The 14,141-nt window shown below is 40.1% G+C and overlaps 2 protein-coding genes and 1 long non-coding RNA gene across 9 annotated transcripts in view; 2 read left to right on the top strand and 1 right to left on the bottom strand.

Moving 5' to 3' along the window:
• The window catches only part of LOC121036768 (uncharacterized), a 34,247-nt gene extending 24,559 nt beyond the window's left edge, over window positions 1-9,688 (top strand). Inside the window, exon 4 of the long non-coding RNA XR_005793472.1 lies at window positions 9,620-9,688. This is a non-coding gene — a long non-coding RNA (uncharacterized LOC121036768). The remainder of the gene's footprint in view (window positions 1-9,619) is intronic.
• On the bottom strand, window positions 2,096-14,073 carry ANAPC16 (anaphase promoting complex subunit 16). The gene is made up of 4 exons (XM_040485330.1): window positions 13,971-14,073; window positions 9,661-9,829; window positions 3,713-3,787; window positions 2,096-2,927 (listed from the first exon to the last, which is right to left on the bottom strand). The coding sequence occupies exons 2-4, from the start codon at window positions 9,800-9,802 to the stop codon at window positions 2,812-2,814; spliced, it is 333 nt and encodes a 110-aa protein (XP_040341264.1). The 5' UTR covers window positions 9,803-9,829; window positions 13,971-14,073; the 3' UTR covers window positions 2,096-2,811.
• Window positions 13,787-14,141, top strand: part of ASCC1 (activating signal cointegrator 1 complex subunit 1) — a 115,911-nt gene continuing 115,556 nt past the window's right edge. For 5 of the 7 annotated variants that reach the window (XM_040485323.1, XM_040485321.1, XM_040485324.1 and 2 more), the window contains exon 1: window positions 13,787-13,904. The gene's annotated coding sequence lies outside the window, so the exon portion shown is untranslated. Of the gene's footprint in view, window positions 13,905-14,002; window positions 14,108-14,141 lie in introns of those variants that run through there. The other 2 variants (XM_040485325.1, XM_040485320.1) reach the window with 1 other exon arrangement.

The raw sequence follows: 14,141 nt of genomic DNA, 5'->3' as shown, positions 1-14,141 counted from the left end.
TTGTTCAAGGCACTGGGTCGGGCTCAGTGGGGTGCAGCATGGTGCACCTAAAATAATCTCAGCTTTGGAATCTGAGAGACTTTGAATTCAAACCCAGGCGTGGCTATTTGCTTAGCTCTGCAGACTTGGCGGGTAACGCTCGCTCTGAGCTTTAAGTTCGTTTTCTGTACTGGGGGTATTACATCTCTTGCAGCGATATTGAGAAGATTATAATTAATGCCTGTGAGTGACTGGCACATAGTGAGTGCAGAGAGGACAGATAAGCAGCAAGGACCATCTTCAAGCTCAAAGCGTGGTAACAGGAGTTGTGGATGATGAGATGTGACAACCAACAGAAAGGTGCAGAGAGGGAGGGGCATCTTCAAAAAAATAGCGAAGGTCTTGTTCTGACAGTACTCAAGTAGCAGCCGAAGGATCGCTGTGAAAGGTGCAACCCTGCGTTCTCTTCAGTTTCTGAAGTCATAAAAACAAAATGGCCAACCGAAAAAAATTCTGTTAAGTCCCAATACTAAAGGGTAAAGATGAGGTAATACAGTGTCTGTGTTGTAGTTATGCAAATGAGAACAATGAGAGAAAGTTAGCGATGGCTTCTCAATGGTCACTGGAAATGTGATCTAAAGGTTTACTGCAGTCTAGGTATTTTTAATTTTTCCTTTGGCAATCATCACGGTGGTTGGTGCTGGGGCACCTCGCTGGCTCAGTCGTTTGAGCGTCCGACTTTAGCTCAGGTCATGATCTCAGGAGTTCAAACCCCACATTGGGCTCGCTGCTATCAGCACAGAGCCTGCTTTGGATCCTCTGTCCCTTTCTCTCTCTGCCTCTCCCTGTTCTCTCTCTTTCAAAAATAAACATTTAAAAATAAATAGCCTTAAAAAAAAAAAAAGATGGTTGGTGCTAAAAAGTACATTAGGAAACTCAATGGCTTCCAAATATGGAACTTGTTTGAGTTGAGAGGTATTTTTTTTTTTTCAACGTTTTTTTATTTATTTTTGGGACAGAGAGAGACAGAGCATGAACGGGGGAGGGGCAGAGAGAGAGGGAGACACAGAATCGGAAACAGGCTCCAGGCTCCGAGCCATCAGCCCAGAGCCTGACGCGGGGCTCGAACTCACGGACCGCGAGATCGTGACCTGGCTGAAGTCGGACGCTTAACCGACTGCGCCACCCAGGCGCCCCTGGGTTGAGAGGTATTAATATGGAAACAGGTGAGTCTGCAGGCTGGTCATTTTGTGCTCTGATGTGCTTTAGAGACTAGAGCAGTGGGCTGAATTATCAATAAACTGAAATCTATTCTAAATTCCAAGATCTCCTTCTGCCTGGGCTATGTGACCATGAGCAGGTCTTTAACATCCCCGTGTTCAGATTCTGGGAGTCAAGATTACTGACTCAATGAAGTCACCACCTCCTTGTCAGGTAGTAGGTGTTAAACGTTTTGAACTCCTGAGATTAGGGCCAATTGCTACTGGGATTATACTTATTCATCATTAAGCAACTCTAAACAGGTTGGGTATAAGTTACTAAGGAGGAGAAAGACAAATGTTATCAAGACAAATGTATGCTAATTTTTTAGCATCCAATCTAAAATAAATGATCTTCCTAAGTGTACAGTGTAGACCCTGGGGTCCCATGAGGGAGAACAAAGGACATCTCTTAGCTTTCCAGGCTTTTCCATATCCTGGTATAGAGCCTACTAAATTCGGGGTGTCTGGGTGGCTCAGTTGGTTGAGCATCCAACTCTTGATTTTGACTCAGGTCATGATCCCAGGGTCGTGGGATTAAGCCCTGAGTTGGGCTCTGCACTGACGGAGGAGTCTGCTGAAGATGTTCTCTCTCTCTCTCCCTCTGCTTCTCTCCCCAGCTTGTGTGCACACTTCTGCTCTCTAAAAAAAAAAAAACAAAACAACAACAACAACAACAACAACAAAACACCCCAACCTAAGTTCATATGGTTTTGTAAAGACAAATATCCCTGGGATAAAGGAAATCTATCATTTGCTTAGGAGAAATGTTTTTAGACTCCCTTCTTCTAAAAAGTAATTTGACCTCTTCCTGGTATCCCAAATCCCTGAGACTTTGAAAGGACAAAGAAAACCAATTTGGAACTCTTTCAAAGGATTTATTTGCTACAGAATTGCTTGAGCCCACCAACAAGATGAACTCAGGATTTCTGTGTTTAAAAGGATTTTGCTCACAGATTTATTTTTACAAGTGCTTCAACATTCAAAAAGTAATTCTTTTTGCCAGCATTTGGCATGTCTAGAAGAGGTTAGAAAAAGTTAGAATCTATAGAATTAGATGTCTAAAAATAGAAAAAAACCCGAAATTTTAAAATTCCTCATTTGAACAGGTCCTGAGTTGAAATCACATTCATCTGCAAGAAGAACTGTTTTAGGTCAGAAACGCTGTGTTGTGTAACTCCAGATCCTGATCTTGGATTTGACCAGTGAGGATTCCAGGCACTGCATGAATGACAGCAGAGATGTCATTCAGTTGGCCAATTCCGGCATGTGTCCTACCTGGCTTGTAAAGTTTATAAATATCTCTTAAACCCAAACCTTCAGGTGCTCTGACGCCGATTGTCTTATTCTGATTCTCAATACTTTTTTTAAACAAATAAACAAAAATTTTCCCTGCAAGATCACACAGTTAAGTATTTGTTGCTTGTGGATAGATACAGAGAAACCAAGCATGGATGCGAATTAACAATTCAGCGATGGAGCTGTGAATCTCTGGACGGCTGTGTAAGCTGCGAGAAAAGTCCCTCGCTGGCCCTGCACTTGCTGTGCACCAGAGGCGGCCTTCCAGGCAAGGTCAACCTGAAGAGGGTGTGAACCCCAGCAGCTGCTCGATGGGTTTAAAACGCCACTCATCTGCCTCCAGCTCTTCTACCAAACCAGCTAATTTTTCCATCCGAGCAACTTGCTGATCTGTAAGGGTCAAGGAGGCAATATATAATACAACGTATCTCCCACGAGACAGTCACCACCCACCATGATGATTGGTTTAAAAATAATTTCCGGAAGGATTTTTTTCCTCACTAGTCGAGAACTGAGGTCTTACTCTTTGTTGGTCAGAAGACTTAATCTAAAACAACAATGACAAAAAACAAGGAGTTATGTACCCTCCATGTCATAGCAATTTGGTACTAAAATCCTTGAGCTCCAGGCAATTGCAGCTTTCCCTCCTACATTATGCCTTCAATAGAGAGAAACGATCTGGTGGGAGAACACAGTTCCCTGATGCATAAATGAAGGCCGCAGAAAAGGTGCTATCAGGGTCTTAGAGTCCGGGCTTCTCAGAGTCCAGACAGACAATAAGGTATCACATAAATACTTGAAGGTGAAGATGATGATGGTAAACAGTGGAGAACATTAAAAGGTTTTAGGAAGGAGAAGGGAAAGCAACACACGAATGGTAGGAAGCAGAGTCTCCTCTAGAAAACTAACACTTCTGACTTCAGCTTCTGAGCCTCAATGTGGACATGACGTCTGGCTTAAGACCGCAGAAGGTTGTCCTCGCTTCGGCAGCACATATACTAAGAGATCACGGAATGTTTTTGTCTGCAGGTCATTTAGAAAGTTCGCTTAAACAGCCTTGTAGAGTTTCAGGAGTTTTTGTCACAAAGCACACCGACCTTTCTGATCCTCCTCTCCCATCCCCGCTGCCCCATAATTTGTTCTCATAGTTAAGTATACAACACTCATGTGCTTACCATGTTTCACCTGTTTAAGCGTAGATGCCACTTGATAACTGAAAACGGATTCGCAGAGGAATCTCTCAGAGCCATCTACAAACAGAAGAGGAAAAGTTTTAATCTGCTCTAAGGGTTTTACGGCTTCTGATAAACCAAGCAAGCGTGGCCATTCTTTTCCCTGCTTTCACATTCAGGGTACAGTTTTCAGTGTTTACAAAGAGGGCTTCTGTTTCATTTAGAACTAACAGTCCTTAGCTATAAAAGCTACTTCTTCTATATCTAGAATATTAAAACAGTCCCTCTACTTGTTTCAAAGTTTAAAAATAATATTTAGAAAAACAAAAATAAGAAACCTCAGTGTGATGTCCTGGTCAACATTTCTCCCCTCCTAACCTGAGAGTTTCTTAATGTTCTCTTATTCTGCATGTCAGGCAAACACTGACATCTGACCCATTTGGCCACATGGCTCCTGTGCTATCCAAATACAAAGGTACACCAAAACTCTAGATCATTTTCATTCTGAAAAGTAAAACTGAGGGCAGAATAGCTGTTGTTGATTTTTAATATATCAAGTTACATCACTATGACCATCACAAAGCACTGCTGGGAAATTTTATTCTGTAAACGCAAATTGTAACCTTGATTTTCCAACTGAACCAAAACACTGCAATTTGGATGGTGATAAGAGTATGGTGCAATTTCAGAACCTAGCATTGTACTGGTGCCAAGAACTGGCAACAAGAAGGTAGCTAACTCAGTCGCAACAGCACTTGGAAGATGATTATGAAACATAAGCTAGTTCATGTTATTCTTTGTCAGGCAAGGGCTGATACAGCAAAATATACTCCCCAAAGACACAGAACTCATATAAGAAAATGTGACTTTTAGAAGGGTAGCAGAAACCATTTGGGGAAGGTGTCGTATTGCAAAAATCCTAAAACAAACGGAGGGAGAGGACACAGCTGTCTTTTTTTAGGTGGTAGTTCACGTCAGCACTACTAGGTGTCAAGCACTCACCCATCAGTCACGGGCTGGCGTGTCACCCAGCTATTAAGTGACAAGGAGATAGGACTGACACATTCTGGCTTCATGCTGAGTTTCACACAAGGCTGACCTGATTTCAGAAGTCATGATTGTAGAAATAAAAGGAAACCTCATTTCAAATGGAGGCAGAAGGCCAGGACGGGGAGCTCTCATGCCCTAACACTCAGGGTCAATTGCAGACTCCAACAGGTAGAGGCAAATCTTGCTTTCCCAGCAGGAAGAAAGAAGCCTATTATTCTGCCACCCCAGCAGGATGAAGAAAGGTTTTTCTCCTTGCCAGGCAACAGCCTAGCCAATGAGAAACTGTCATAACTCAGCCAATGGAAAGCCACTACACTTCCCAAATGCCTACTTTGTGCCAATGGACTTTTTGTTTATAATAGTCTCTCCCAGCTCCCCCCTTGCCTCTCCTATGTTCTCTGGACTTGCCTATGGTTTTGCCATAGCTTGCTTGTCCCCAATTACAATTCCCTGCTATTCCTGAACAAACCCATTTTTTTGCTGGTAAAATAATGTGACAGTTTTATTTTTACGATTAACAGGGTGAGGGGTGCCTGGCTGGCTCTGTTAGTAGCGCAAGTGATCTCGGGGTCCTGAGTTCAAGTACCACGTTGGGGCTAGAACTCACTTAAAAAAAGAGAAAAAAAAAAGATTAAAATGGTGAGCAATAAAACCATAGATATTGTATCCAAATGGCTTGGATGTACAACCAAGAGGGCTTCTGTCCAATATTATATTCAAAATTGATGCAAAAAAAAAAAAAAAGAAAATGTAACTATTTTCAGATTATGTATTAATATATGCATAACGTTATATTTCAAAATATTATTTCATAAAGTGCTACACTTTAGGAAGAAAGCTACGTTCATTAAATTCAACCTCTTTTCTACATATTGAACTATATGGTGTATAATATCCTATCCCTTCCTCCCACCCCATTCCTCTGGCTGAATGGAAATCATTTGTGAGCAGATAATCTAAACTGAGCAAAAAAATTTTTTATTTTCAATTACCTAAATATTATACTGTCCAGTTTATTATGTAAATATGCCAGTGTTCATTATCCTCTTCATACCCTTGCTTAAAGAGTCAAATTATAACTCAAGTTTTATTTTAGAAAGAGCAAAGCATAGAGAATTAGAGCCCACTTCTGAGGTAGTTTGATCCTAAACTTTAGGATCTCACTTCACGAAAGGCAGTGGGGATTATGGGCTATAAGGATCAGGCCAAGATGTATTTGGAAGCTCTTGGAAGTGCTACCTCGCACTTACATTTAATCACAGGTGCTATTAGGATAAAATGCTTAAGTTATAACATTTGCATATATATTTCCCTTGGCAATGAACTTCAAAGCAAAAAGATGTAAGCTAATCTTTCAAAAAGGCACTTGCGTATCACTTTACCACTTTATGCCTATGGAACACACTTTTGTTGACTTGCAGCTCTGTATTAACCACAAAGTCCACTGCTTAGCCACATCCTATTAGATGTGGTATCTGTACCAATCCAAAGCCTGGAATTTCTCTAGAGAGGAGTCAGCCTGGGGCAATCCATCTTCTATTTAGAAATTGTAATCAAACCCTTTGTAACACACCAAACAGCAATACATCAGCTTTCCTCTTAAGGGACAAGCAAAGGTTAGAAGTAGTGAAAAGTTCAGTAAATTGCCAAATCTAATAAATAAATGCCATGCCAACTCCAATAAATAAAATGCTATCAAATTCATTTAAAAGAATATTACCTCACAGCAGGAAATTAGACTATGCCAGATAATTTATACTTCAGTAGCCTACAATGTCACTAAAATTCAGCTACTTCTGGGTTGGAAGGCATTCTCTAATTTGCTCACTAAACTGGGTGAGGACAATCTTAGCCAAGGGCAGGAAGAATGCTGAAAACTGCTGTAAAGGTCTTCTTCAGTTTATGATGGGGTTACATCCTGATAAACCCATCATAAGCTAAGAATATCAAGTTGAAAATGCATTTTTTAAAAAGATTTTTATTTTCAACTTCATTATTTATTTTGAGAGAGAGAGCTAAGAGTGGGGTAGGAGCAGAGAGGGAGACAGAGGATCCGAAGTCAGCTGTGTGCTGACAGCAGCAAGCCCAAAGCGGGGCTCAAACTCATAAACTGTGAGATCATGACATGAGCCGAAGATGGCACTTCAACTGGCTGAGCCACGTAGGCGCCCCAAGATTTTATTTTTCTAAGTGATCTCTACACCCAGCGTGGGGCTCAGACTCACAACCCTGAGACCAAGAGTCGCATGCTCCATGGACTGATCCAGCCAGGTACCCTGGAAGATGCATTTAATACACCTAACCTACCAAACATCATAACTTAGCATAGCCTACCTTAAAAGTGCTTGGAACACTTGCATTAACCTACAGTTGGGCAAAATCATCTAACACAAAGCCTATTTTATAATAAAGTGTTGAATATCTCATGTAAATTATTGAACACTGTACTGAAAGTGAAAACCAGAAATGATTGTTTGGGTACAGAATGGTATCATCAGTTGTTTACCCTGGTGATTGTGTGGCTGAGAACCGTGGCTCCTGCCCAGCATCCTGAGAGAGTGCTATACCAAATATCGCTAGCCCAGGAATAGATCAAAATTCAAAACTCGAAGTATGCTTTCTATTAAATGCATATGGATTTTGCATCATAGTAAAGTAACAAAATCCTAAGTCAAAATATCAGTAAGTTGGGGACCATGTATACATTATTTGAGGTGTCTGTTACAGAGTGGATGCGTGAGAAAGTTAATTCATAATGTTAAGTATATTACTTTGGTTTATTATCCTTAGACTTATGAGGAGGATGCAAAATCAAGTCGAACCTGTTATAAACAGTACCCAATCTTGGCTCCTGATTGCCTGTCTTCCTTCTCTGAAAAGGCAACTTTTCTTACTCTATTTTCATATTCAATTAAACTGGTGTAAGAAAACTGGTCCGTTAATGTGCGTTAGATTAGCTGCATAATAGTATCACCCATAAACATAGTAGAAGATGCTTCGAAATCCAACATCCTTATTAGGTTTCATTTAAGAAAATTCTTTTTAGGAGTACTCTTTTTCAATTCAACATTCTTGATTTGACCAGGATAGTTCAGGAATGACCATCTTGAAGTTTTCATAGTTTGTCCTTAAGTATAAGTGGCTTTAAAATATAGCTAAAACTTTAAACCTAAGAAAGGGAATCAAAACTGTGCACTTTGAATTTAAACCTAATATAAATTCATCCTACAACAGAAAGCCAACACATTTCCTCCATGAAGCACACTGGGATGGAATAAAAATGTAGAGAACTAAAACTTGTTAGAACATCAGCATTCAGACTAATCTCAGTAGCCTTTCTTCTTTAATGTTTCCAAGTAATCTGGTATACACTGACACAGAACCCTTATAGCTTTGAGACTAAGGAGGTACCTCCTGTATCAAATTCCTCTTGTAGCTAGAATTTAAATGACTTTAATCTTAGAGTCCATTGTTAAACATTGATTCCTCTTCTGAGGCTATAAAACTCATTAAGCAATTTCAGTGCCTCCAATTTTTGATTTTTGTGGGCAACTTCCTTAATACCAGTTGTCTGCCGCATACAGTTGAAGTCATAATGTATTTTTAGTGCCACATATGGTAAACAAGGCCCCAATTGTTCACTATGTCCAGACTCAGTGATGCCAACTCGAATATTCGATTAACACAACTGAAGATGAAAAGGCAAAGACAGAAGTACGTACATCACAGATGGATCACCAACTACATCACCCAATTGTCTACTTCACTAATCGTGATTTCAGCCATTTCTAGAGAGCCTTATGGTCCCAGGCTTCCCATGCTTCTTTGTCACAAATGATTCTTCTATTTGGGCTTAACCCAAAATTCTTTTTACCCGACATAAATGAATAAAGTTCACCCCCAAAAGCTGACGCCTATAGTTTGTACCTTTCTCAGAGATCTCCAGATTTTTAAAATATACTTACCAAGATTTGCAATTTAAAGCAAAAAAGATCAATATGTAACTAAGCACACAAGTGCTACAAACAAGTAGATTTTGAATCCTTAATAGGTTCTTTGCTGACTTTTTTCAAAGTATGATGAATAGTTTATAGTTACGGACCATTCTTTTGTAAGAATCCCTCGAATGTTAGTCACAAGACAGACTCCTGTGCTGCACCCTACACTAATTCAGAATCTCTAAGGTGGGCCAGAAATGTGCATTTTAAATAAGCTCTTCAGGTGATTTTTTATGCTCCCTATTAAGAATTTATTGGTCTAGCTCCTAAAGTGACATGTATCCAATGAATTTCGGGTATCAATGCGGTTTCATGCTTACAGCTTGTGCTCTGATCTTGGCCAGCCAGTTTGCAAATGTGTGCTGAGTAAGATGGTGGATGATTTGACGCAAATCCAGCTCCAGTGCTAGTAAAACCACACAGCACTGTCCTGCAATGGGCCAGGAGAGTCATCTTCACATATAAGAGTAGTATATTAGTTTTCCTCTTAGAACCTATTTGATGAGGTTAATCTATCTGTAGGTTAGAAAAAAACGCATCAAACCTACTCATCATAGGGAGGCAGACTGGTGCCAGGATAAAGCAAACTGGAGCAGGAGGTCAAGAGAATTCCTGGTTCTAGTGCTGACTTTGTCTTTAACGTGGTCAAATCACTTTAACTTTTCTGGGTCTAAATAAGTCTAGATGACTTCCTTGATTTCCAAAGTCTTTTTCAGCTCCAAAATTTTGACAGTGGAGAAAGATTTGTGTTTTGAACATAACATTTTGAAATGGGGACAAGAGATGAAATGTGAGGCTGAAATCAGGGCACACTTGTCTCTAATCCACTTAATAGCTTCTTTACAATTAATATTCATTGCAGGTCAGAATCCAATTATTCAGCAAAAAGCAGCATGAGATCACCTTCTAACATCTCTCCAGCTCCTTTGGGGTAGGTGAAAAGGGCTTTCCGTGGTGGGGCAAGGTCTGAGACACTGAAACCAGATCCCGTGACAGAACTTCCACTGACCCCACCAGCTGAGGAGGATGATGAAGAAGCAGCCATTTCCTCTCTAGCAGAATTCTCACTTCACTACAGAGAAAGAAAAACAGTGATTGGCAAGTTTATGGAAGTGAGACTGACAATGTTTCATTCTAGCTGCCATAAAAGCCAGCATACAGTTTAGTATAAGCTCTCCTTTTTTTCTATCCTTTCTACTTCCGCAATCTTTTACTAATGCCTCAGGCCAAAATCTCAGGATTTTAAATGAAAATATGTTTATTCTGCTTTTCTACTTAAAACACTACTTCCTACCATTAGCAAACTGTTTATATCACTTGGGATCGACTGTGGGTGATTTATGGGTTATGAAAGGGTGATACGGCAGGGCCAAGGTAGCAATTTGACTGAGGAAATAAATTATATGAGGATAAAACAACATGCCTCATAGGACAGTTTGTCTTGGCTACGTCCTGACCAAGCCATACCAAAAAATTCACTTATAAAATTTTCCAAATAAAATTCCAGAATAACACTGTGTTCTGTTCTCAAGGAAAGGGAATTGGTTAGGAAATACATATTTGTCCTTTCGTTAAAAATGTTTTAAAAACTTTTTCATCCAAATGTAATACCCAAATTGGTCACTTGGTGGCATCCCCAAACCAGAACAAAGTAGCTCATGAAATGGATCCTTGAATTCATGGTTTATTACGAATACAGCAGCTGTGTTTAACCCCATGTCATATTAAAAAATCAGAAAGCCCAAATGTAAATGAGAAAATCTGTACTGAACACATGATTCCTTACAGAAGTTCAAAACCAAAATACTACTTTTGCCGTCGAAGCTTATATTACACAATTACTTAAGACTCTAAAAAATGTACGTTTTCTAAAAACAATGGCTAGCATTGTGCTAGAATTTCCCGCCATGATGGAAATGTTCTAACATTCTATTTCTGTGCTGTCCAATATGATAGCCATTGACCTTCTGTGGCTATTAAACTAGTGTGACTGAAGAACTGTATTTTAATTAAAAAAAAATTTTTTTTTAGGTAATCTCTATACCAAATGTGGGGCTTGAACTCACAACTGCAATCAAGAGTCACATGCTCCACCAACCAAACCAGCCAGGCACCCCTGAAAAACTGTATTTTAAAATTGTATTTAATATTAATTGAAATTTAAATAGTCACATGTGGCTAGTGATTACTGTATTGGATAATACAGCTCTAGTATTTAGACTAAAAAATGACTTTACACTGAATTGTATACTTTAAAATGGCTAATGGTTAATGTTATGAGAATTTTAGCTCAATTTAAAAAGACAGAAAAATGACTAAAAGGATTTTAAAAATGAATTTCTGTCTTTAATGGCCAAGAATTTTAGCTGATATTTTCTTCTTTTGCTAGTTGCAAAAAACATTTGTTACAAAAGTCAGAACTTATTTTTGAAAAAATAGAAAAAATGAGAGAATACTATGCAGACATAAATCCCATATATATATATATATACATAATCCAGTGTCCTAGCAAGAAAAATGATATAGTGTGCATTTCTGAAATGCCGGCTGTTCTGTTTCCTTAATTTTGTGATGATGATTTAAGGCTGTCAGGGAAGCAGAGTTTAGTTTTTTATTTCATTATATCTCCATAAGTAATACTGATTAAAACTGAAGGGAGACATGGGAACAGTAAGGCAACTGCTATAATTAGAATGTCAGCCTATTTAAAAATACAAATTGATTAAGGACATCGTCAATTTTACTATTAGATCACCTTTTCTTTTTTCTCTGAGCTCTGTAACTTTCCGAATCATAGTCAGAAAACCAACAACATTTCAAGTTGGATACATATCCAATCTTTGGGTGACACTAGCTTAAAATATAGCTTGACAGGTTCTTAAATGCTCTTTTAAACAGAACTGAAGCAGTAATGGACCTGGTCTAAATTTCTAAGTGGATTCTTGTTGGAATTCAAATAAAGTATACAGATAATTTAGCCATCTTTTGGAGGTACTCAGTCTTATTTCCCATCAGTTCAGAGCAGAACCTACTGTGATGTGTTTATATATCTCACCTAGGACTTAAAACCCCAAATCTTTTTTTCTACACCTTGATAAATGCTCTATTCAGTTGCAAATGCAAGGGATGCTTTATATTTTGAAATCAGTGGCTCAGCAGAGCTCCCTAGGGACTGCCAGAGTGAGGACAGCTTCAAAGGCTAGACACAGTGTGACTTCTAAACTGAGTATAATCAAAGGAATTCCCTTTCATCCCATTTTCTTTCAAACTCAGAACTACTATCATTCAATACACAAAACAGCTAAGGTTGAAAACTGGAATGCACAATTAGCACAAAGTACCTTTACACAGGTAAGCAGTTTTCTGCTGAGTTAGAATAATACACCTAAGTAATTTCTAGCTTTAAAGATACAGGTTGAATTTTGCATGCTATCAGCAGATGGTAAGAGAGGAATTTAAATGAAACTAACAATAAACCCTGCTTTGTAACTGCTTTATGAAGGCACGCATTCTGATCATCAGAACCAAACATAATGCTTGGCTTACATTAAGTAGCTGTCGATTTAAATAAATGTTTGCTAAATGAATTAAACATTTCACAGGAACCACAAGATTCCTTAAAGGTCATCTAATCCAATTCCTTCATTTTATGGATGACCAAACAAAACCAAGCTATAGAAATGTTAGCTTCTATGCTGTGACACTTTTCAAGCAATGGCTTTGTGGACATATCATGTGCCATATGAAAGCACTAAGAGTACAGACTCTGAAGCCTCTCGGCCTAGGTTCACGTCCTGGTTTTGCTATTTAACTTGCTGTTGTAACTCTGGACAAATCGTTTAACCTCTCTGTTCCTCAGTTACCTCATCTCTGAAATCGGAATCATAGTAGTACCTTCCTCAGAAAGGTGTCACAAAGGTTAGTATAACTAAAGCATTTAGAATAATTACAGGCATAGTAAACACTTAATACTAGCTATCCAAAATTAGTAATGGATATTTACTCTGAATCTTTTTTTCCCCTAATGCAGATCCCAGTTTTGCATTCACAGTATGTCCCAACACACTTACTCATGAGAAAAGTTTTAATTCTCTCCATTTGACAGAGTCAGCAAGCTCCTAGAGGGGAAAGGGTCTGCTCAGCAAGAGGGAAAATGCCCTCCATTAACCCACGTAACACTTTCATTTTACGGTTCATGAGTTTAGAAAGAATTCTGTGATCTAGGAAAGGGGGAACGAGTTGTCTTTCCACCTGCAAGGCCTAGCACCAGAACCCGGATCTCAACTTTCCTGAATGAATAACGAACGATGATAGAACACAGGGCTAGTGGCTCAGCAAAGATTATATGCATGGGAAAGACAAGTGGGGTGTCATGAGAGTTGGTCCATTACTGTTTTTTTTTTTTTCTTCTTCATTCTGCAGATCTACAGTATTAATACAACTCTAGCACACACTAGGCTGCCAGGCCCAAGGTAGGTACTCGCTAAAATTCTGTTTAATGAGTAAATATTCATGGTAAGTAATCTTATGTGGGGCTTAACCTTATAAGGGAAGCTGAGTCTATTGGCAGTAGAGATCCCCATAGCAGAGCAATGTTATTTTGGGGGACACAGCATGGCTGTGTCCAGTGATAGGATGATCATTTACTTTATCTACGACAGGGATGACCTTGTATTCATAAGCTTTACTTTCTATCAGATCTACGTCTGTTTTCTTAAAATAATTCTTTTAGAAGGAGTCTCCTTATGAAAGACGCTGAAAGGACACTGGTACAATGGCAAATTATTACAAGCAATCACTAAATTCCATCATCAACAAATCGTTCCATCGGGCTCCGCTTAAAACAGCAGGACTACCACCCAAATGGATGCTGCAGCTAAAAGTAGGTCGGGTGGAGAGAAAGGGGCTAGAAAGGGGAGGGGTCAGGACGCTGGCAGTTTCCCCACTAACTCCCAGGCACGCTTCCTCCTCCTTCCCCGTGCGGTCCCAAGGGGGCGACGCCACCGACGCCGCCCCATTGCGCAGGCGCCGCCCCTCGGCCCGCATGCGCACCCAGTGCGGCGCGGCCTGAGGAAATTTCCTTACACTCCCTCTGCAGCAGGCTCCAGTTTCTCCTCCTATCTTCTCCGTTTTACTAGTCCCTGCAGGTAGGATCTCAGGGATCAACTCCCTTCCACCAAGCTCCCGGGGTCCTTGAGCCCTCGGCCACTTACCTCAGAGGATTTGGCACTTTCCCCTACAGCCCCGCCCCCAGGGCCAGCCGGAGCGGCAGCGTTTACAACGACGAGGACGGCGGCGTGCGCGCGCCCGCGCGGAAGGAACCGGCGCCGGCGTGCGCGCGCTCGCGCTGGTGGGCGTGGCCAGGGCGGAGGGAAGTGGTGAAC

The sequence above is a fragment of the Herpailurus yagouaroundi genome, unplaced genomic scaffold (genome assembly GCF_014898765.1).
Source record: "Herpailurus yagouaroundi ecotype Mexico unplaced genomic scaffold, PumYag 163, whole genome shotgun sequence".
NCBI classification, from domain to species: domain Eukaryota; kingdom Metazoa; phylum Chordata; class Mammalia; order Carnivora; family Felidae; genus Herpailurus; species Herpailurus yagouaroundi.
Note: the sequence above shows the minus strand (reverse complement) of the source record. Positions and strands in the feature narration are given on the sequence as shown.